We start from the raw sequence: 24640 nt of genomic DNA on the forward strand, positions 1-24640 counted from the left end.
TCATGCAATGCAAGTGAAGAGGGAAAAATGTGCAAAACCGATTTCGCGGTCTTTTATGTCGAAAGAAACGACCGGAAGCTGTGCTGCTCTGTTCTAGCTAACTTTCCGGTGGAAGTGGGGGCGGCTTTAGAGCCTGAACTCAACAACAAGCCCTCTCAGGCTGGCCCATCACAGCCAGTTGTTCTTTTCTTTTTCTCTCTCCCTCTTTTTTTTTTTTTTTTTTTTTTTTTTTTTAGGGAGTCCTCCTGTTTTTTGTTTTTTTTTCTTCTCGCCCTCCGCCAGCAGCCACGGTGTGAGTGGGTGTGTCGACGCGGGCCATGTAGCCTGGTCGCAGCTTGTGCGCACTCTGAAAAAGAGGAAAAAAAAAAAAAAAAAGTTGGTGATGAGTTTAGTGTGAAAGCCGCCCGCCTCGGAGCAGGCTAACCGTCCGGGAATGGCAGTTTGGACCCGAGCGGACAAAAACGGTCAACTGGACCTCCTTCTCCGCGACCGCTGGATCCGAGTGGCCGCCGAACTCACCCGAGAAACGCTGACTTTAACGGCCGAAGCGGAGGTAACCGGACAGGGGGGCAGCCACTGGGACTACAGCAACTCTTCGGCGGGCCTGCGCAATGGCATGTCGAACGGAAACGACCCGGGAACGAGTCCGGGGAACGCTGGCCGCGGTCCGTCCTCGGGTCAAGACCAACTCCAGAACCAGAACCACGGGGGTCGGGGGCGCAGCGGCAGCCCGGGGCGCGGGGGTGTCAGTCGGGGTCAGTACGACGGCAACTACGGTCTGAATAGCCCCGGGAAGTACCCAAATAACGGCACAAACTCTGACTTTGGAAGTCCCGGCTCCAGCTACGGCAGCCCCGGGTCCAGCTTCGGGTCGAGACAAGGCGACTTTCCGGTCAGCCTGGACGGCTCCTCGGAAGCTGTGCGGAAAGTCCGAGTTGTCAAACAGGAGTCTGGCGGGCTGGGGATCAGTATCAAGGGGGGGCGCGAGAACCGGATGCCCATCCTCATCTCCAAGATCTTCCCGGGGCTCGCCGCCGACCAGAGCCGGGCTCTCCGGGTGGGCGACGCGATCCTGTCGGTGAACGGGAACGACCTCCGGGAGGCAACGCACGACCTGGCGGTGCAGGCGCTCAAGAAGGCAGGGAAAGAAGTGACGCTGGAGGGTAAGTTGGCCAACGCGAGAGCGGGGATTTGCAGAGGCCGAGATTAGACACCTCTTTCCGCCACTGCTTATTCAGAAGTTTCCAGTCATTGGCACGGGCCTCAGTGGGGTCTGGCAGTTTATTTTTTTTTCTTTTAATAATCATTAACACATATCCGTGTGAGTCTAAACTGAACTTGCAGTGCGTTATCAGACAGAAACTTAAAAACATGAAATGTGTTAAAGCAATGAGAAAAGTCCCCAGATGTGTGGGCGGGGAGTATTCTAAAAGTGTGTATTCTAAGTGAAGTGATGCTCCTGTCATACTAACAAGTGACACACACAAACAGGCCCACAGTCACAGTTGATCTGTGATCAGGAGGAGGAGGAGGAGGAGGATGGTGGTGGTGATGATGATGAGGAAGAGGAGGAGCAGGCACTTAAATAATATCCACAACAGAAAGCCTTTGATTAGTGTAAACAGGAAAGTAACCACAGTTGTGGTCACAGTCAGAGTTGGATACACTGCATTTGAATGGCCATTGGGTTTTTTTGCCGGAGATAAGAGGTCACTGTAAACACAAGCAGATGGGATTTGTCTCCTGTGTGACACCGATGCTGCCCGGGAGAGAGACAGAGCGAGAGAAAACCATGGAATATCAGGGCGATTTACATCTCACGAGAAAGTGTAAGGCGGTGTTGTGTGTTGAACTGTTGAACAACAACAACAACAACAACAGCAACCACCGTGAAACTGATCAATGAAAGGAACTCGCCATATAATATTTGCAATGTGTCCACATGGTCCTAAAATGTGTACTCGCTGCATTTAGAGGATGAAATGTGTCATATGAGACTCGTATACACACATTTTATTCGTTTTGGCAAGAGGTAAAATCTGTGTTTAAGTCCCGTACAATTTTTACTGCAGATTTGAGGCAGACTGTGGAATTAGCATTGTTTTTTTTTATATTCTGTCTTCATTTTTATGTGTTGTTTTTCTTAGTTTGTTGTCTTAATACAACTAGGGGGGGGGGGGGGGGGGGGGGCATAGAAGGAAACTATTGTGGCCTTTTTTTGTGAAATAAACCATTCAATAACCTGAAACTGATGGTGTTTTAAAACTGCATGAATCAATGATGAATGCACTTATCTCACCAACCCCTGCAAGTATTGCATTAACCCGCAGTGGGCCACCTGCAACTGTCCAGCACTAAATGGCTGACAGGAAAAGAAGAAAGTCGAACATCTAGCGGCTAAAGAGCCGGATGTTTTTTTGTTTTTTTCCTCAGGAGTTGGTTGAGACCAAAATAGAGCTAAAAGCTAAATTTGTCATGGCGCCCAAAACACAACTTCAAATGAATGTTGCTCTGTGGCTGCAGCATGTAAAATCAAGCAAATATTTGCTAACCCGTTAGCCATAACTTTGTAAGCTGGTGACGGTATGGTGGGCTGTGTATCTGTCAGCTAGTTCTGATGTTTTTCTGCCCCCTCGCCATAGTGGCCAAAAAATGGATTAATGCAGTTCAATAAACTGCATTTATATGCTTAACAAACAATTTTTTTGTATCATTTGATATGGGAGGTACATTATTCGTAAGGGTTTGTCTACAAGAGTGCTTATCAGTGGATCCCACGTGCTCAGCACGCACATGAGCGGCTCCACAGAGGGTCATACAGGGTCTGCTGAAAGTGTGCAGACTTGAAAACAAAACTATGCACATATAAGCCTAAAAGCCTTATACACACATAGGTGGAGGCAGCCTGTTGAATGTAGAAAAATGTGTTAGTTAGGAGTAGGGCTGCAATTAACGCTTATTTTCATTGGTGATTTATCCAAAGTGATGCCTTCAGATTGCTTCTCTTGTCCAACCAACAGTCCAAAACCCAAAGACTCTTCTTTTGCTGTCCCAAACGACAAAGAAAAGCGGCAAACCCTCACGTTGAAGAAGCTGGAACCAGCAAACGTTTGACATTTTTGCTTGAAAAAGTGACTGAGACGATAGTTGGCAACTCATTTTCTTTCAAACGACCAAATCGACGGATCGAGTAATCGTTGCAGCTCTAGTTAGTGGAGACACACTGGCTCATTATGGGGCTGTAAAGAGCTCCATGGAGATGAGTTCGGTACCTAAACTGTGCTAATGCACAACTGCTCAATCTTTAGTAAAGTGGAAAAAAAAAGAAAAGAAAAAAGAGTGAATTGGAGGGAGAGAGGCCACAGAGCCCCTGGGGTTCGGAAACTTCAGGCCGGGAACAGCTAAATGCGGTGTTTAATGGTTTGGAATGAACGCCGGGCGAATACTGACGAGCACGAATTGTAGGAACTAATCAATGTTTGACACATTTGCACTCAAGTCAAAATGAGGCCTGTTCTGTGCCTCCCAAAATAAACCAAGGTAGACTCATTAAGCCATCCTGATTAAACGAAAACCTGAGACTCCTGCACAAAACAGTCAGTTGCTGTTGGTTTCTGGAGATCTCTCGATGGGCAAATGACACATGCAATTGTTGCCCAGAATGCAACGCAGTAGAAGTTCTTTCGCCAAACAGGGAAATAAGTATCACTTTAAAAAAAAAAAAAAAACAGCTGGTGGAATTTGGCCTATTGCAACTGACATCGGTATAAGAAAAAAAAAAACATTTCCCGCAAACCCTCTGGCACAGCCGGGAGGACGTGCTGCCTCCTGCCGGGGCCTCCGTCCAGACATGGGCTCTCTGTTTGGAAGAATGTGTCAGCTGTCTGTCACTGTTTGTCAGTTTGACAGGCATGTGAGCTGTGTTTGTGGGGCTTGTTTGCGGCTCTTCCTTCCAGCCGCACCAACCACCCCCACCCCCCCATTTTCTCCACCACTCCGAGAAAGAAACGGCAGTCAGACAGAACGAGACGCGAGTCTGCAGACCGCCGTGCCGTGCAAACAATACAGAAACCCCCAGATACTCTCACAATTAGCTTTGGTGCCCCGCATTCCTGACCTCTGCTTTGCACGGCGCGTATTTAGGGCAAAGGTCAACACATGCCGGCTCCGGCTCGGACGATTCGTGCCGCTCCACACTCCGCACTACACTTTCGCTCATTTTTTTATTTATTTATTTTTTTTGCTGGTGCTGCATGAGGGAAGAAAGAGTAGAGAAACACATCTGTGAAGGTGATGCAGCAGAGGATAGAGTTGTTTTTTTTAACAAGGCTTGTGACCCAAGCCAGCATTGGCGCTTCAATGAAACATCTGCCTGAGATCACTGTCTTTTTTTTTTTTTTTTTTTAATTTAACACTGCAAATCAATTGGTCTCAATGGTGCCTTGTTTTTCTCAATCACTATTAAAGCCACGTGGCACAAAGGTCGGTTCTTGAGAGTCATTGTCTCATTCAGGGTGATTCAATCGTACGCGTCTTCATCCGAGATACCGTAGATGATCTTGTCAAGCACCATTAGACTTCAAGATGTCCTGCCGGTACGCCCAAAGTTAGAGAAGTGTGTTTTGCGTGGTTGTCACACTACTATCTGAAACATCTGTAAAGAGAAAGCTGCTTGTCTTTTGCTTCGTTCAAGAGTCAGGCCGATTTTAAAGCTGCACTATCAAGTGTTTTTGTTACCCCCAATAGCTAATTTCTTAAGCTTACAATATATTGGGGTTTTTTTTGGCGGGGGGAGGGTTCAGCCTTGGTTTAACAAACAAGTAAAACTGCAAAAGGGAACAAACGTCTCTTCCCCGTTTCGTTTTAGTCTGCAGAAATCTCCATATTATCCCGTGTTTTTTGTTTTTTTTCTCAAGTATATCACTGAGACCGAGTTCAAATCTTATTTCCTCAAACTCAAATCTGCTGAACGAGCTGCGATCACCTGTTTTCAATATGAACTTGTTTCAAAAGTTGTTTTTTGTCCCCCCCCGGAAATGTGAAGAAAGAGTCGAGTGCAGAGTGCGCTGCCTCGTTCTGTTTTCTCTTGAGCCTGGGTACTGACACAATTGCTCAAACACCGGACACACTGGGAACCGATGAAGTGGTCTCGCTCGGCTCATTCTTAATCAAAGAAAATCAATCGTTGTGATGATAGGTGAACTTGGGTTTGTAGGTCATCTTGGTGCCCCCGGTCACGGTTATGGTTTGTTGCTTTATCTCTCCGTTTTTTTGTGTTGCAGCACTAACGCATGACATACATATTGCAGACATGACACGGCCGCTGGTTAATCCCCCCCCCCCCCCCCCCCCCCGCTCCTCTTGTCAGCTGACTGATAGACATAATATCCCATATGTCCGAATGATTAGTCGAGGCTCGCTGCAGCAGCCCCTTGTGTCTTGCTGGGCTGGCCTGCCGGTCGGTGGACGGAGACGCAGGATGGGCCCTTTGTGTGGGTAATTGGAGGGATAAAAACAGCACATACCAGACACAGGGGCTATTGATGAAACGGGGACAGCCCTGACGAGGAACAGCTCTTTTTTCTTTTCTCTTTTGTTCTGAGGCCAAAACTAGCCAACCGTCCGCTCGCTGTGTCGTACCGCTGTCCTCGCAGGGCGAGATCTGCCACGGAGCATGAGTCTGCACAGCCTGAAATAGGCCACGGCACTTTGTCGACTCTCTGTCTCAGTATGAACTCCGCTGCCTTTGATGTCCATCTGCAGATACGTCTCTGGTATCCGGCTGTCAGGAGAGTTTTAAATGACCCTCTGGAATGTGACAGAAACGGAAATTTGAATTACATGTGTGAGACAATAAGCTTTTGAAATATTAGTACCAATTGCATTCATAGATTCATAGATTCTACTACTAATGTTTAATGCTGTCCGTAGATGGAAACAAAAATAGACATTTATTTGTCAAATTAAGGAATGTCATTGACTTAAAAGGGTCAGTTTACCCAATTTACATAAACACATGCTAGTATACTAGTATGTAGTATTTGACTACCAAGCCCCAGTGGTAGAGATTGTGTGGTGCTTGAACTATGGAAAAATGTCTTCAGTAAAAAGTTAGTTTCAGTGAAAACAGTGCGGTCAGAGAAGCATCCTGAGAAACCAGGTCATTGTAGCTGTGAAGAAACGATTCTGTCGACCTCAGATGGCTTTTTCGTTGCTTTTAGGAGCACAAATGAAATTCCTTCAACCTCAGCCGTGCAGGGGTTGGTGGGAGAAGCAGATATCGGAAGATCTAAACCTGAAACCGAAAACATATCTTGCTGGATGCCACTTTGGATAATGTATATTAATTCATTTGCAATTTGAATGAACTGACCCTTTTTTAAAGCTGCGCTAATCTTATTTTGACATAAACAACGGCTCAAATGACTGTGCCATTTGAAAGAAGTCATTCGTAGTCGTCTACCTTTTACGTAGCATTTTAGCGTCTTTCAGCTCCTTAATGTGGTTTTATGGCCTGCAACTTAACTGTTTTAAACTTTTTTTTTTTTTTAAACTGCACCAAACGGTTGGCAGACGGACTGACGGCCAGCGGGTGAGAAAAGCTGAACACGTAGCAGCTAAAGAGCCAGATGTATTTTTCTCAGGCGGAGAGACCAAATTGGAGCTAAAGTGTGAGATTTTTGTTGCCCTGAGCTCCAAGTGAATGCTAATGTTGCACTGCATCTGCATTATTGTGTAACGTCTGCTAACACGTTAGCGATGACTTTAAAAGGCGATGCTGTGTCAAACAAGCGTGTAATTAGTTAGTGTTTGTTTTTCATTTTTAGCATTTAGTATTTAGTAGTTATTCGTCATGCTCTGTGAGCAGCTCTGACCAGCCGTCCTGTCGTTATCGGGCCGCGCCAAAGTCCAGTATCAGCAAACTGGAAAGGGATGTTGCCCCTTTGCATTATTGAACCTAAATGCTCCGACCATTTGAAGCAATTAGTTGTATAATGTAGGAACCTACAGGAACGCTGTTAAGTACAGAAGCTTAGCTAAGACCGAATAAATGCATAAGCTTAGCGTAAGAACATTATTTAGACTTACATTTTGCGTACGATGTAGATGAAAAAAAAAACAAACAGGACAAAAAAGAGTGATACATTATGAGTCAGTGTAATCGTTGAATCCGGTCGGGACATTGGTGACAACGCCCCCCTCTGTAACGCAAGATTTAACTGCATTTTAATAATACTATCATAAATGTGTTTGCACTAGTGATTAGATGAACTTGAACAATTAATCATTAATGGAAATAACAGTTAGTTGCAGGCCTAATTTGCACCGGAGCTCCACCACAGCGGAGAGCATCCAGCTGTCCCCCCCCCCCCCCCCTGCCGGGACCTACTGCGGATAAAGCAGCATTAAACTGTGCACTCCCCGCCAGCACGATGGGTAGACATTTGTAATCTTTAACAGGCACTACAGTAGAGAATGATGAATGTGATTATTTTTTTGCCCGTAATCTGCTTTTGTCCTTTGTAGAAAGTTGGCACACATATTTCAGGATACGCTTTCAGGCTATACGCTGAGTACATGATATAATACTTAGGTGTTTTCATAAATGTTACAGGATGGTGTTGCAGATAAACACACTTGTGTGTTTACACCTCAACAGCATGATTTCCCAAAGGTTTTTTTTTGTTTTTCCTCTGATCCAGGTCAGAGGACAATAAAGAGGATGGGTGGGGGGGGGGCAGGTGTGACTGTGTTTGAGGGATCAAGGGAGAACTTTTTTCTTGTTATGGGTGTGTGTGTGTGTGTGTGTGTGTGTGTGTGTGTGTGTGTGTGTGAGAGAGAGAGGTAGCGAGCGTTTGTCCATAATGGTGTGTGATTATCCGGCCATGCAGCCTGTGTAGTGTTTTATATTTGCACAGGGTACGGCAGGTCATTTTGCCATTTAAGCCTTAAAATAGTCCCCCGTGACTTTTGACATTTTGAGAGCTCCAGATCAAGGTTGTTGCTCCAATTCTTATCTGAATCAATTGATATTGAGGATTTTCACAAAACAGAATCCCAATTTGAAGTTTAGATTTGGTCTAAAGTAGTAATAATAATAATAATAATAATAAGTCACATTTATATAGCGCCTTTCAGGGGACCCAAGGAGGCTTTACATTTAGAGGCAAGGGTATTTGTACTGACATGCAACACCCTAATGAAGCCAGAGATATTGGAGGTTTGAGATATTATGTTTTTAAGTGACTCTGCTCGCTAACACTTGCTGTCAGTGGGAATGTCATTAAATGGAAGCTGCTGTTTACTCACTCACAATGCAGTATTGGAACGTTAAGAGCCGGCGTCCAAGGCTTGGTCAGATCTGTGACTTGTCTTGTTTCCTTTTTATATCATCCGATACTTCCTGAGGACGCTTTTCTAAATTGAATCTGTATTTTATTGAGACAAAGTTAGTTACTTAACCCTGATACATTGAGTAGTTTGGCAAAATTAGATACATGAATGAAAAGGGGTAAAGGCCCTGCACACCCATGGCGTTAGTTTGGCTGATTCTCAGGACTCTACGGCTTAAGTGCACCTGTTACGACGGTATATAGTATAGTTTCATCATTCATATGCCAGTGACCTCCCAAAATAGCTCTGCACGCCCTCAACCTGAGCAGTGGCCTAAAAAGCCAAAATAAAACAAAACAAAAAACACCTGTGGGGTGTGCAGGGCCTTTAAAACATGTTTATATTGCCAAAATTAAGGTAGCAAAAGAGTACTGAGCAAAATGAAGTAAAATGACTGAGGCTGAATTCCATTTAGCGGCTTCAGTTTGCTTGGTTTTGCTCGGTATGCTCGGTCAGAACGAGTTCTTATGATGTGCTGTCTCCAACCACGTAGGAAATCAAAAGTGTTTATATTGTATGTTATATGTTACAAGCCAACGGGGTCTGCTGGGAAAGAAATGCTCAAAAATGCTATTGTGAATGTATCTGCACATGTGTGTACTAGAGGAGTACATGTTTCCATCACTCCAGAGAACATTACCTTGACTAACATACATTCCCTGGAGACTTACCGTAACCCTAACCGAAACCACTACTTGCTTAAACCTAACCCTTACCCTAACCTTAACCTAAACTTAAACCTAACCATACCCTAAGCTTAAACCAAGTCTTCACCCTAAAATGTAATGATTTACTTTATGGGGACTTGTCCCCAAAAGGAAGGCGAGTCCCCACAATGTGGCTGTGTAAACACATTTATGTCCCCACAACATGAGTAATACACACACACATGCTCTCTCTGTTGGGGCTGCATTGTAGCACATTGTTCTCATTAGGTTTCTGGCAGAAACAGACTTCGGGGGGCGGAGGGGGCGGACAAGATTAAGGAGGAATAGAAGGAGTTAAGAGAGGTAGGACTTTCTGCCGAGAGGTGTGGGAACAGAGGGAAGAGAGGGATGAAGAAGGGGAGGGAGAGGTGAGAGACGGGGGACTGCAGATAGAGAAGGAGGGACGGAAGAGGAGAGCGAGAAGGACGATAGAGAGAGAGAGAGAGAGAGGAAAGGAGGGAGGAGAGTAAGAGAGGAATGAGAGGGAAGCGAGTGAGGAGAGAGTTGCAGGCCAAACCACAGGGGAATTTCTGGGCAGTTTTTGGGGGGAAAATACAGAGGCTGGGGTCTGACTGCCTGACTCGCCGCTCTGTAAGCTATTATTTCGTTATTTGGGCCATACCATAAGACGATTACTTTTGTGTGTGTGTGGTGAGAAAGAAGAGAAGCAGGCGGTTTGAAGGCGCGGGTAGTTGTACGGGTAGCTTTCCGCCACAACTAACGCCACAATCAAATATGTGTCGAGTCAGACTCTTCTGCCTTTTGCACTCCTCCTCTTCTGCGTGTTAGCTTTTTTCTTTTTTTTTCTCTTCTCCTTCTGCCCATCCTCTTCCCTGTTTTCCTCTTTTCCTCTGTTGCTGCAGGCAGCGAGGTATGAAGGGAGGCAGATGAGCCGGCCTCATGGGATGTCGGTCGGCATCTCTGGGGAATCTCCCCTGCACACATTAATGTAGATGCGCGCGCACACACAGAGGCAAAATGTGTGAGCACAGTACATGCACACACACACACACACACACACACACACACACACACACACACACGATGAGCTGGTAGTCCTCTGTGTACAGGCCTAATTAGAAGCCGAAGTGGAGCTGAGTGACAGGCCTGACAGAACTAATGAGTTCATTTAACAAGCACCAAAGGAGAGACGGCTGGACAGACAAACAGACCATGCCATGCAAGCAGAAAGCACTAAATCTGTCTGTAATGATGGAAAGGGAAAAAAAAGCTTCTTCTTTTCTTTTTTTTCTAAGAAAGACTGTGAAGAGGAAGAGTTATTAGTTCTGGCAGGAATTACTGGGGAAATCGGTAACATGGAAAACTGGGAAAAGCCCTAACGCCACTGTCATTGTGTGTATCAAAAACTTATTTTAATGATAATTTTAATAAAGTAATCTTTTGCGTGGCTTTATGGAAATCGAGACTTGACAGAAGTGGTGTGGCCCTCAGGATGGCAGTTACGCTTGGTTGGTCCAGACTGTAATATCTCAACTATTGAAAGGATTACCGTGACATTTTGTACACATATTCATGGTGCCCAGAGGATATATCTTACCGACTTTGGTGATCCCCTTACTTTTCCTTAAGCATCACCAATTTTTGGCTTTTAGTGACATGTCTGCAACGCCATGAAATATAGTCCAGGCATTCACGTTCCCCTCAGGATGAATTGTAATCACTTTGGTGATCATCCAGATTCATATTTGAATCTGTCCTTTGTGACCAAATACCTGCAAAGCTCCTGACATTACCACCAGCCTCATCATTACTTCTTTCTGTTTAGTGCTAGTTAGCAAATATTAGCAACATTGAGAAGGTATAACATGGTAGGCCTAGCAGCACCAGTATCACAAACATTTAAAATGATGAGTATGACACACGAGTCGCCGTATTGTTGACAAGAGCAACAACGGGGTAACAATGTCTCAGGTAGAAACGGCACGATAGACTGGCTGCGGCGTTTGTAGTATCTCAGGTGTTAAAAGAGGCCACATCCCACGACGATATGGGTTTGATTTCTGTGGCTACATCAAAGACTGCAACTGCCCCCGAGCCCGAACAACAAAAGAAAAAGAATAGAAGCAGATGCACAGGGGTCCACGCTGCCAACAAATTACACAACACAGCATTCATAAGCTTTCACTGCAGCAGAGGTTTTTCACCACCGAGATTCAAGAAACTTTTGGTTGTGAAGTTATCCGACGGCAAGACCCGAAAGATAAGACAAGAATCTCATTACACACAGTAAAAACAAGAGACTTGGAGAATAGTGTTTGTCCTAAAATATGTTTTCGGGTTGCTACTCCGTTGTCATCCATTCTTCTCCCTCTTTTTGTAGTATCGGAATACGAAAGATCTGCTTGTCAGATCTTTGTTAACTATCTCGAGCGTAGTTCTACCAGTATGACAGCGTTCTGTCTACACCAAAAAAAAAAAAAAAAAAGAATTCCACCGAAAAGTAGCCAACCTCTACCAGGGTGCAGACTGCTTATCATTGACCAGTCGGACACAAGAAAAAGCAGTCAAGTGACCTGTCCTCAGCCCAACATAGTTCCAAAGCAATCTCTTGACAGTGCAGTGATGCAATCCTCAATCCTCACTAGATGTGGGATGCTAGTAGAATAGGCCTTTTGAGTTTTTACAGGGCTACAGTTTATAGGGTTTAAAAAAAATCAGTCCCTCAGTTAACATTGCCATCGCATAATCACTCATCATTCTGAGATCTAAAATATTCGTGCAGGCCTGTCTCACGTTGTTTGTCACTGCTTTTTTTTTTTTTTTTTTCATAATGATAACCTGCTTCTAAATCAGTGCTTTAACTTCCCCCTTCACAGAGAACAACCATCATTGTGAAACTCCCTGCCAGTGCCAGGAAATGAATTGTTCTCACGTCCTCTTTTCCTGTCCCACTGAAACCTGTAAACCATGGACACATATGCACATCCAGCATTGAGTCCTACAGTACTGTATTTTTTGATATCCTACCCACTATGGGGGGCTATGTAGAGAGTTCATTTTACTGCACTGGGGTCCCTCAAGGCTCCACTCTGGGTCCTTTACCTTTTTCTCTATCCACTAGATTCTTGCTGTATCATCACTTTTATTCTGCTGAATTCTAAATTCAAATTCCAAAACGTAACCCCCCCACACACACACACACAATTCTAACTTTTATATAATTTGCTATCATTGATTATCTCTTCATTGCCTGTATACAGCCCAGTTTTTTTTAAATAGTCCGGTCATAGTCATGAAAGTAGTTATAGTATTATTATTATTATTATTAGCTTTGTTATTAGCAGTATTAGTACTTCTAGAATTGCAGATGACTTGAATGCTGATGACCACAGCGCAGTGATGATGCTCAGTGAGCTGTTCATCTAGTATTTGAAGATATAAACATGTACGACCACAGAGAGCCCTGGATCAGAGTGCGGAAAATACCTCTGAGCCGAGCATCTCTGCACCAGATCTGATTATTAGGCCGAAAGTAGGGCTTTGCAGTAGAGACATCCTCTTCCATATGACCCTCAGACATAAACATGGGCATTCAGAAAGGCTCTCACACTCACTTACTTACTCCAAACCACTTACGTTTGCAGAAATGATCCCAGACCTTGTCGGTATGGGCGGTGTGGTTAGGAGGGCCAGTGAAATGAGGCTTCATTACTTGGCTCGTTGCCTCAGCATTACTACCGGCCCCGCCCTTCATTCTTGAGTCATACATAGTGTAATGTACACACAAGCATGCAGGCACTCATGCACTGTGCATCCCTCTCTGCATATATGACTCAGTCAGTATCAGTATCTCTTTCTGAGCTCATTCTAGGCTAATAAACAAGCACATTGCTGTCGACTTTATCTGATATTTCTCTAGCTCTCATGTACACACACACACACACTTTCACAAACCTAATATCCCAGTCTACGTTCAAGAATGACCTCACCTCTTGAGAGCCCTGTCTCAGGTTTCATACAGAGCAGACCGACCGAACGATCCAACAAACACACACACACACACATACATACCCAGACCCCCAGTTTTTGTTCTTTCTTTCATTTCTCATATTCACACTTTACACATTTATTGTGTGCACAAACAGAGAGAGCATGCATTCAAGGAAACACCGAGGCGACAAGGTGGGCACGTACAAGGGAGGATAAAAGAGCGCAAGAGCAAGTGAGGGCACGTGGGCGGGAGGTGTACGAGGCCGCGGGACCAAATTTGGAAAGTGAGTCCATCACATCGGAGCAAAAGCCGACCTGCCAAGCTCACAGCTGTACTGCCAAGTCAACTCTTGTTTTTCTAAGATAATTTCACACAGGGGACCACTATGTCCTTTTAAGACATGCTGGAAGATAGCAGGAACTGTTTACGTCCCACGTTCTTGGCCGGAATATGGTCAGTGATCCATATCTTACGGTACGAATAATTAGGTATGATGAAGCTTTAGGCTGGACCAACACAGGACAGAATCTATTTTCCATCCCACATGCATTTACAAGCCGATTGTTTTGAGATTCAAACCACAGCTTTCTCCAACCATGTTTAAAGAAATCCGACCCTAACTGGGCCCCAAAGTGTATTTAAAAGCAGATTAAATGCTGACTTCTCTCAGAAAACATCCCAGAGTGTTTCCTTATGGCCTGGTTTATGGCTGCCCGCACCATATATCCTGAGTGACTGGGTGTTATTGGGCGGAATCCCACAGATGGTCAAACTATCAACACGCTATTTGCTCGAGATCTGTGGATATTCAACAGCTGTCTCGCTTCAGCTCAGGCTACGGCAACAAACTGCAGCGAAGTGACGTTTTTATTCTATTATGATAAGAAGGAGTATCTGTGGATACTCACATATTTTATAATAGATTTGACTTAATTTGGCCAGTTAAGAGGAGGATTTGTAGCACTTAGGGACATTTTAAGGGAATGATTTTTGGCCCTTGTCGCTTCTGTACGTGAAGACATCAGAATCTGCTTCATTGGCAGAGTCTGTGTACACATACGAGGAATTTGACTCCGGTTTTTCATTACTCTCAACGTACTTGCGCGTAGTTTCCAAGAACAGTTTGATGAGAGCATTTGATGCTACATTTTAAGGAGTCATCGGAGCCATAAGTGATTCGGGTGTCAGTGCTTATTAGAAACCTGCTGGCGTTGAACATTTGGCTGGTTCTAACTCATGATTATTTTCATTAGCAATCAATCATTTGCTCTATAAAGTGGTCTATAAAAGTGGTCTGTAAAAAGTGCAAAATGCCCTTCACAACAGAGTTTTAGGTGACATCTTGATAAATTGATTGTTTTGGTCAAGATATAAAACAGAGAAAAGCAACAAATCTCCACATTTGATAGTATGGGTCCAGAGAATGTTTGGCATTCTTTCCTCTAGAAATATTACACTACACGAGCATAGTTCACCATGTGGGTTTTTTTGGCCAGCCAGAATCTTTCGTTTTAAAGCTGCAGTAATAAATATTTTCACATCAACAATAGATCAAATGACTTGTGTAATGTGAAAGGAGTCACTCGCGGGATCTAACCCTCAGAGAATTATAACCCGACTTCATAGTTCTAGTTTGTACATATATATACAGTTCTTACCAAGTGTATTAGCCCACCACCCAGTGTAAGGTGTTTGCCACCGCTGCCCTAAATGAACAGTATTGCTGATGTTTCTGTAATGGTTAATCCACCAGTATGTGCAAGCCAAGCTCTTTAATCAAAATGATATCTTTAATGCTGAAATATAATTATTGTTGTTATCCATGAATTCTCAAATTTACTGTTTTACAAAAAAAGCAGAAAAAAATAGCAAAGCACATTATTATTTTTTGATTGAGATGCCAGATTACAGTTATTTACTTGCATTCCTGAACAGAAACATTTTGTTTTAGTGGTTGCAAAGAATGCAAGATGTCATCAGGGCCAAAGGAGGTCGTACAGAATATTAAGATTTGTGATTAATATATGTGAATAAGGACTATTTAGTTGTTCCAGTTTGTTATTTGCCTAATAAATAACAACACAATTTTTAGTTTGAAACAAGTTTTTGACAGATTTCTAAAATATTTGTGTTTTCTCATTTTTATGACAGGTGGTCTAATACATTTATTAAGCACTGTATATATATATATCTTTTTTTTATTATTATTATTATTTTTTTTTTTCTCAGGTGGTCAGTTTTATAATTGCTTTCAAATTGAAGTCACCTACATCAAATGTAGTATTATGTGCCAGTATGAAGTGTATTTACTTGAACTACTTGCCAAAAACAAATAAACACATACAAAACATTATTAAATACCCCTGCGATTCTATTTTATGTAAGGTACAAAGCCTGTAAACCGTGGACACTGTCATAGTATGACTATATCAGCCAACCTGCGTGCCACTGAAATCAAACCACCTTGTATTGGCCTAGTACATCGGCATGTATCCTCTTCTGTGTTCCTCCACAGTGAAGTACATCCGCGAGGTTTCGCCGCTCTTCAAGAAGCCGTCCCTGGTGGCCGACCTGCCGTGGGACGGCGTCCGCCCACAGTCGCCCAGCTACAGCGGCAGCGAGGACTCCGGCTCGCCCAAACACAGCAGCTCCTCCTCCTCAAAAGACAGAAAGGTCATAAGCCTGAAGATGTGCTTCATCAGCAGGAACCTCACCATGCCGGATCTGGAGAACAGGTACGATATGAGAGTGTGCGTGTGTGTTTGTGTGTGTGTGTGTGTGTGTGTGTGTGTGTGTGTGTGTGTGTGTGCGTGTGTGCGTGTGTGTGTGTGTGTGTGAGAGAAATAGCTGAGTATGTGGGAGTTTAGGTGTGGTTGGGTGTGTGTGTTTTACCACGGGGTGTGTTTTTTTGTTTTGTTTTGTTTTCTCTCCTGTATTCAACTCCTGTTCATTAGATTGGAATGTTTGCTCTGTAAGGGATAATGATAATGATAATGACAAAAAATGCTCTTTGTGTTTGTGGATATTAAACAGACGGTCATCCCAAATTAAATCAAGGAAAAAATATGAAAAAGCCAGCAAAAGAAACACGAGTGACAAAAATGTCTAATCAGAGCACAGCGAAGTCGCGCGCACACTCCTGGAATCAGCACATCTCACTGTCCAGTGATATGCAGTGTATCTGATGATGAGTTTCCTTTTTTAAAGTAGCAAATTGCCTAGTAATCAACATTATACGCAAAGCAGGAAACAATCACGGTGACAACATTCGTGAAAATTCGTTTTTTTCTAAACCTTTTTATGTAACGGTCACAGAACACGTCCCACACCGCTCACATGCCAAATGATGGCATTTCTGAGGAACCTCTGAACATAGTATCCGGCATGCCCATCCTGTTTTTAGGCCCCAAAATATCCACTAAACTTGTCGAGCTGTCATGTAAATTTGAACGTGCCATACTTGAACAATTCTTATATTTAAGTACAAGAATCAAGAGTGGATACATTTCAGTTGAAAATACATTTTATTCTTTGAAATATACTTGAAACATGCTATTAAATATAGAATTGTTCAATGTTATCTCCTTGGAGCTTCGTTTGTGTCTTTGACCAATGAAATACAATGTCGGCGTATTCAAATCAGTCCCACAGCCTGTTTGTTTGGCAGCCCCAAAGCTTTTGTGATTGGGGTCAGTTCTTCACCACGAGGTGTTTACACTTCTTACATTTCCTTTTCCCTGCATTCAGACTGCTGGAGCTCCATTCCCCAGACGGCCAGCACACGGTGGTGCTGCGCTGCAAAGACGGCCCCTCCGCCAACTCCTGGTTCACTGCCATCCACACCAACATCGCCGCCCTGCTGCCACAGACCCTGGCTCACATCAACGCTTACCTGGGGGCCTCGTCCTCGGCCTCCGCGCACCCCCATCTCAAACACGTCGGCTGGTTGGCTGAACAGGTATTTGCAGCTTTGTTTAGTTTTAGCAGCTGCTAATCGCCGCAATGCCTGATTTGGTCTGAATGCAGCCTTAATCCTTTTCACATTGCTAATCTTGAACTATTAGATTCTATACAGCGTCACAGAGCAGGATAAAGACAAGAAGCAGACAAATGGAGAAGCTTAAAACCCTCAAACATAATAATAATAATAATAATACAGTAAATAACAACATAAATAGAGTGTAAAACTATTTGTTCAAAGACCAAAAACAGAAAAGCAAGGACACTAATTATCTTTCCAGCATGTCTATACACATTTAATCTCTAGGCATCCAGTACAGTAGGGCTAGCTAGGGCTTAGCCTAGCTTAGCACAAACAGTACCCTATCTTATTAGTTGGAAAGGGGGGGGGGGGTGATATTTGAAGACTCCTAAATGAATGATTATTTGTTAGAAACACCAGTGTTGCGAGGGGACAGAGTGGCGAGTCTTCTTTTGTGAAACAATCCATCTTGACGGTAGCCAAACATCGCAGTCCCTGTATGAAGAAACACTTTAGCTCCAACATTCACATTTCTGCACCCGCCCCCAGGAACAAAGACTGAATAATGTCCTTTCACTTTGATGAAGTGTTAGCTCAAGGTCATGCTGAATGTATGGGCGCCTGGCCCTGGTTTATCTTCACCGCTGTTTCAGACAGGAAGCACCGATTGGAAGTTTCCGCTGCATTGCGCTGCTTCCTGTAGAGCCCACCTACTCACCGCAGTTGCGTCTGGTTTGGCGCCATTGCTTTTCACTACAACTCCAGTCTCTCTACCATGACTCAGACAAACACACGCCGCCCTATTTGTCTTTTTTACCACAATGCTATCACAGATTCAGGTCAGTCTGTCAGTGTGAGCTACTTAACTCCTCTGCCGCTGCACACTGTCAAACTACATCATTAAGCCTGTACTCCCTCTTTCTGTTCAGTAATATTTTACACATAAAGTTAATAATGAACTATGGAACTGGAGAACACGTCTTCTTCATTTTCATACACATCAACATACGCCGTTTTTTATAGAGCTGGAAAAAGGCCCCAGTGGTCAGTTGATTTGCGGAACCTGAAACAGTAAATAAAGCCACTGTTAATAAAAATATGGCGCCGACGTCTCCTCCTGACTCTCTTCTTCAGGTCCAGCTGGAAGGCGGACGGCAGCAGTACAAGCCGGTGGTCATGGCGCTGACGGAGAAGGACATCCTGCTGTTTGAATCGGTGCCGTGGAGCAGGGAGTCCTGGTCCATGCCTCTGCTCACACACCCGCTGCTAGCCACAAGGTGAGTCTGCAGGCGGCAGAGTGACTCAGCCGTAAAGCCTCGTGCCACGGGACGCTGCCGTTAGAGTTGTGAAAATTGGATTTGTGATGGTGCAGATGTTTATATGCGTTTGGATGGGAGATTTTTTTTTTTTGCAAGTCCGCTGTTGATTCTCTGCACGGTATCAGTCAATATTCAACAGCACATCAGCTGGCTGTCAAAAGGAACTATTTCAGCGGGCTGTCAGTTCAACATATGTTCAACAAATTGTAAATGATGGTAAGTACCTGGAAGTTAACAGTTGCTCACATTGAAATGAAAGGGAAAAACCACTTGCTAGGTTATGGTAAGGCCAGTGGAAACCTGTTCAGTGTAGGAGGAGAGTGTGAGTTATGTGATTTCTTTTTTTGGCTGTGGGTGGGGGCTTCAGCTGGGAACCCCCACCTGTTTAAAAAAAAAAAAAAAAAAAAAAAAAAAAAAGAGACTCCAGAGACCAGGATCTCTCGCCAACTTTCATAAACAGCTTAAGCAATTTCAATTTTGCAGACTATCTCTGCGAGTTGCCTTTATTTTTAGGATGTGAAATGTGCCTGCAGTTTCACACGCAGTCTCTCCCTCCAGGCTTGTCCACTCCGGCAACGCCCGGGGTTCTCCCGCCCAGGGGTCGGACCTGGTGTTCGCCACTCGGACGGGCACGGGCCGGGGCATCGAGTCCCACATCTTCCGAGTGGAGACCCACTGGGATCTGTCTTCGTGGACGCGAGCCCTTGTGCAGGGGGCGCACGCTGCCGCCGAGCTCATCAAGGAGGTCTCCATTGGTGAGTGTGTGTGTGTGTGTGTGTATGTGTGTGTGTGTGTGTGCAACAGGTGATTGGTCTGGAGTAAGAGTTTGAAGTCGGCACCAAAATTCCCCCGTGAAGGCCCACGTAGTCTTAAGGCTGAAACATGCTTGTACGGGGGTCGTTCAGAGACATTTATACTTTAACTTACATAACATTGTATGACAGCCGGTCAAACCTGCCTCCTTATATACATTTACATCTGTATTTTTGCACAATTTTGAGATACTTGTGCAGTACTTTCCTTGAGTATTTTAAAAAGTATTGCAAAAAAAAAAAAAGGACAGATATTTCCCTCAGGAGTCGGCGGAGAGCAAAGACAGAGAGACTCCGACACAAACAGGGACTTCAAAATGGATGCTAATGTGCGTTGTGCATCTGCGTGTGTGAATGTCTTAATGCATTTGAATAGGGGACTGTTTGCTGGGTTAGGGCTGTCAACTCAAAAACCCGATGTCAGTGTTGTGGTTGCAGCTCGTTTTACCGCTGCCCCCTTGTGGCAAAAAAAGAAAAAATGTATTTCAAGTGTAAGTAAAGAACACTCCTTCCACCACTCATAACGTCTAACCAGAAGTTCCAAGCAACCAGTCGCCCAGCAGCCCAGTATCTTCAACTGGTCGTGGCGTAGAGCCAAAATGAAACTCATGCACTGATGTACAAAAAGATTGTTTCAGTTAAGAGTTAAATCCTTCTTGATATATATTCAAGGTCATCCCTAGTGTTGATGTTCAGTTTTTGTTTTTTTTTGTCCACAGGAAACACTTACATCACACGTTACATTGTATAGTACAACACCGCTGAGTGCGCTCTCACTCGTCTCATCTGTGTGTGTGTGTGTGTGTGTGTGTGTGTGTGTGTGTGTGCGTGTGTGTGTGTGCGTGCGTGCGGTCTGCGCCAGCATGCACAGATTATCAGCAGTGTGGCGGAGCGAGCGAGCACACCTTTAACCAGAGGATGTGGGTTCACCTTGGTGCACGCTCACAAGTGAATGTCAAGTGGAAGTTGAGTTTTCTGGATGAAGTATTTGACTACAAACTAAACGCCATATAATGCTTGAACATGAGGGTTTTTTTTTTTTTTTTTTAGGTAAGCACAGATAAAAATATTTGTATGCACAAACCGCCTGTAATTGACTATTAACAGATAATAGACTTTGACTGCGACAGGAAGCTCTCGACAGCAACTGGCTGCTGCGGCAGCTCAGAAAGAGCAGCTCTGAGTGGGACGAGCAGAAGTGGGAGTCTGCAGAGGGGAATGTTTTCTGCTCTGTGCAGAACAATAGTTGGCTGCCAGAACAGCATTGGAAAGCCTCAGCCCTCTTTCTTTTTTTCTTCTTCTTCTTCTTCTCCCTCCCTGTCCTGCTGCTACACAAACGCACAGTTGTGCAGGGACATTCAAGCCAGTCAAGTTACAGTAATGCACATGGAAATGCTTTCGGATCAAATTACCTCAGAGTTAAGAGCCCGCGAGGGGGTGGGGGAGGGTGGGGGGTTGGTTTGTTTCTAGAAAAGATACACCCATTCAGTTGGATTCGGATGATGCAGATTGACTTTGTCTGTCTCCTAAATAATAACTCACTCAGACAGTGTCGCTGCTGGGACATTATCAGACATAATCGGACATTAAGAGGAAGACATTTAGTCTGCTGTCCACACATGACCTCAGGGTATACATGCAGTACATATATTAACACACACACACACACACACACACACACACACACACACAGACTTGCTCACCCACTGGGACTATTTCTCACCCATATACCTGCCATTCTCAAGCTGTCACCTTTTTGCCTCTCGCCCCCCCCCCAGGCTGCACGTTGAACAGACAGGACGTTCGCCTGACGCTGCACTACGAGAAGGGCTTCACTGTGACGAGGGAGCCGGCAGATCCGGCCGGGGGCGCCGTGCTGTACAGATACCCCTACGAGAAACTGAAAATGTCCGCCGACGATGGAATACGCAACCTTTACCTTGACTTCGGGGGTCCAGAGGGAGAAATGGTAGGTCAAGACTGAAAACCGTAATATTTCATATGCTTGTCACATCACTCTGGAGCGGCTCGGTTTTGTGACACAAAGTCATTATAACTTTTACGCTTCCTGATGAATCGTTTGGTCTTAGAAAAGGTCAGAAAATAGTGGCAATTGTGTGACAGGTGGGGGGGGTGATCAGGTCATCGAATGACTTGCAAAGCAAACATGCAGCAAATTGTCACAATGGAGGAGCTGGGACCAGGTGGTTGGTATTTTAGCTTGATCAGTGGTTTCATTTTCTAATTGAACATCACACGTTTTAATGAGCTCATAGTTTTGTAATAAGTGTAACTGAGAAGCTATGTCAGAGTGGGAGGGGTCAGATACCTCTGTATAGATTATTACAGCCAAGTTTTACCCATATTCTTTATGTTATGTCTCTTTTCTCGTTTCCTCCCTGACCCTTTCCCACCTCCCCCCCCCCCCCCTCCAGGTGTTTGACCTCCACTCCGGTCCGAAGCCGGTGGTGTTTGTCCTCCACTCCTTCCTGTCAGCCAAGCTCACCCGTATGGGCCTGCTGACGTGAAGCAGCCAACAAGCAGCAGCGAGGAGGGGGAAGACGCTGATACTGGGGTGGGGGTGGGGGGGGTTGGGTTTGTATTTTATTTAAAAAAAATTTTTTTTTTTCAAATTTCTCCATTCACAACTGAAGTTAGGCCACTGCGGGGGGGGGGGGACTTAACCCACGGGTCGTGTTTGTTGATTGTCTCAAAAAAAAACGTGCCTTGTCTTCCAACCTCTCCCCCGGGCCGCTCGCGGTAAGGTAGGAGAGGAAGTGGCGCTTTGCTTGAAGTCATGAGGTGTTAGGAGACAGTTACAAAACACACACACACACACACAAAAAAACAAAACCTGTTAACAATCTCATAACATTCCATGTGATAATGTGTGAAATGTCATTATGATTTTCCGATGTGAAATATTGTAAAACAAGCGAAGATGCTGTGACGTGCTTATGAGATTCCAGGGCCAGTGCACTTCAAGCAAAGTGTTAACTGAAATGTATTAAAGGAAAGGAAGGATTTTGTTTGTTTTTTTGTTTGTTTTTGTTTTCGTTTTTTGGACAATTAATACACAGCCAAGCACAGATTGGTCAATGCTCCCTGTTTTTACTCTATGCCTATCATTCCGTGACAGCCTATCTTTTTAATAATAATTTCTTTGTCTTCGTGTCGACGCGTGAGTGAGAGAAGCTGTTCTGGAGTCAGAATGCAGTTAGTGGAGCTGAGATTTTTGTGAATGAGGGTGTGTGTGTGTGTGTGTGTGTGTGTGTGTCTATGCTACACGCTTCTGTTGGCTTGATAGCGTGCCTGCTGTCTGACAGACTCCACCTTTTTTTGAGCACGTTATCCCAAACTACTGTCGTAATCAGGATCGCCAACTGTGCCTTTTTACATGTAGTCAGAGACACTCTTTGTAATGTTTCCTTTTTTTATTTCACACGAGAAGAGAATTTTAAGCTTTGGACATGCCGCAAGCAATAGTATTACTCTTATAGTGTAAACCATGTTAACTTGTTTTTTGTTTTTTTTAAAGTGTATATGATAGCATGACTTCCTGATATTGGACTCTGTATCAGATGATGGTATATGACATGACCGTGCGTTACCTCCCCTTCTTGACCTACACTACCACGTCGTCTCCGTCTCAGTGTTGCTATCGCCGCATTCCACTTCGCTTGAGATTACTCGGCTCTTGTTACCCTTCCTGCAGCAGCAGTTTTCTGGCAGAAGACTGTTTAACAGGCTTGTTTTTTTGGGTTGTTTGTTTTTTTTTTTTTTAAAGGTGGGCCAAACTGTCTCACCTCCTATGAACCCCTGCCGTAGAGATGTCACTGTAGCTTATTAAAGTCTTTTTTACTTCCATTTTAGTCTCAGAGAGCCTATGAAAATAATCTTTACTCAAGGTCCTCTTATTAGCTTTCTATCTGGAGCTTTCAGGCGGCATCTCATGGTCTTTGCTCAGCTGTCATCACGTGACCCAAGTATGGAACTTTACTCTTACTTTACTGCATATTAGGGGAGATGGTCACCCCTCCTTGATGACCTTTGACCCCTTCCCAGTCGATGCTGTGACCGATTCTGGTCCGGGCCTGTATTTATAAAGAAAAAAGAATTACACTTATGGCACATTTATCAGGAGATTTACTCCTCTCTACAGTCAAATGTAGGAGTAACCTTTACGATCAGCGCACATGATTGATCACATACATGCACGGAGCGGGAATAGCCAATCAGAGACAAGGATTCATCTTACATCTGCCGTATTCAGTCTTTCTTAACTCAAAACGTGTCATTTTAATTTAATAATTGAAACTCCATTAGCAATTAACATGAGAAATGAACTATTAACCATTTCAAATATTTATAATATTAAAAAAGAAAAAGGGATGAAATAACTGAAAATCGGCTGAAACGGAAAGAAAAGCAAAGCAAACTTAAGCAGGAATGAGGCGCTGCCGCTGCTACGTTTGCAAGTAGTTTGTCTGTTTCCGGTGTTCATTCAGTCCTTGTGCTGTGATGCAGACCGTGAGATGCAATTAAAAGCTCTGGGGGGGGGAAAAAGCCAGTAAATGGTCCTAGAGTTAAGGGTATTTGTCAAACTACTGTTCCCAAACTCAAGAATGAACTTTCACGCTGCCCAAGAAACTTCATTGGAACTAAAAATCCCACAGCAGATCTTATGATTTCTGTCAATAGGAAAAACCATCAAAACGGCCATTTGTTCAGCTTTTCGGCAACAATGTTCATGAATTAGGTCAATTTTTTTGGCACTAAAATCGAGGTGAGTTAGCTAAACCAATCACAGTCTTCCCTCCGGTTCATCTGTTCAGTCCTGTGCCCGTGTCGAGACTTGACTCGTCAATGAGTTCAACGCGACTGTAATGTTGCATAACCTTCCGTTGGTTCGTGGTACGTTTTGCTGAAATGAACCATCAGTGGAGCCTCTGTGTTCTTTTGGGCCTCAAACAATGTAGCATTGTGTCCACTGACCGTGCAACATAGGGAAACCCCCCCCCCCCCCCCCAAAAAAACCCACACAACCCTTCTGTCCTTGGATAAGAAACTCTGTCAAACACCAGCCTGAATGGCCTCTATTCAAATTTGGACTCTGGCGTCCTTCTGATGGCTTTTTTTTTTGTGAAAGCGAAAATGCGTAACCATATATTCCTACTGCTATATATTGCTCTTTTTCAAGCTATAGTTTAGAGCTTCCCTTTAAAACATTGTGTGTGTGTGTGTGTGTGTGTGTGTGTGTGTGTGTGTGTGTGTGTGTGTGTGTGTGTGTGTGTGTGTGTGTGTGTGTGTAGGAGGTTTGAGTTATATTTGGCCTCACATAAAGTCTGGCCTCTGCAACATTTGAAGCTATAGCGGAGTGTTGCGCTCCATCAGCCACACTTTTCATTTTGTGTTAATCGTGCCCCCCCCAACCCGCTGCACAGATCTGATTGTCTGAAGTTAGTCGACCTTCA

At 44.2% G+C, this 24640-nt stretch overlaps 1 protein-coding gene across 1 annotated transcript; it reads left to right on the plus strand.

The window, feature by feature from the left end:
* Positions 1 to 433: 433 nt before the first annotated feature.
* Positions 434 to 21740, plus strand: sntb2 (syntrophin, beta 2). Its single transcript, XM_070907637.1, has 7 exons — positions 434 to 1163; positions 15569 to 15788; positions 16801 to 17011; positions 18170 to 18312; positions 18913 to 19109; positions 20945 to 21135; positions 21602 to 21740. The coding sequence occupies exons 1-7, from the start codon at positions 434 to 436 to the stop codon at positions 21692 to 21694; spliced, it is 1785 nt and encodes a 594-aa protein (XP_070763738.1). The 3' UTR covers positions 21695 to 21740.
* The last annotated feature ends 2900 nt before the right edge of the window (positions 21741 to 24640 follow it).

Source organism: Enoplosus armatus, chromosome 6 (genome assembly GCF_043641665.1).
Source record: "Enoplosus armatus isolate fEnoArm2 chromosome 6, fEnoArm2.hap1, whole genome shotgun sequence".
Taxonomy (NCBI): Eukaryota; Metazoa; Chordata; class Actinopteri; order Centrarchiformes; family Enoplosidae; genus Enoplosus; species Enoplosus armatus.

Excerpts from the sequence above, each read along its gene's own strand:
- sntb2 (XM_070907637.1), top strand. The coding sequence starts at position 434 with ATGGCAGTTTGGACCCGAGCGGACAAAAACGGTCAACTGGACCTCCTT. Across the intron at positions 15,789-16,800 it reads ATGCCGGATCTGGAGAACAG|ACTGCTGGAGCTCCATTCCC; the intron begins GTACGATATGAG and ends CCCTGCATTCAG. Across the intron at positions 19,110-20,944 it reads CATCAAGGAGGTCTCCATTG|GCTGCACGTTGAACAGACAG; the intron begins GTGAGTGTGTGT and ends CCCCCCCCCCAG.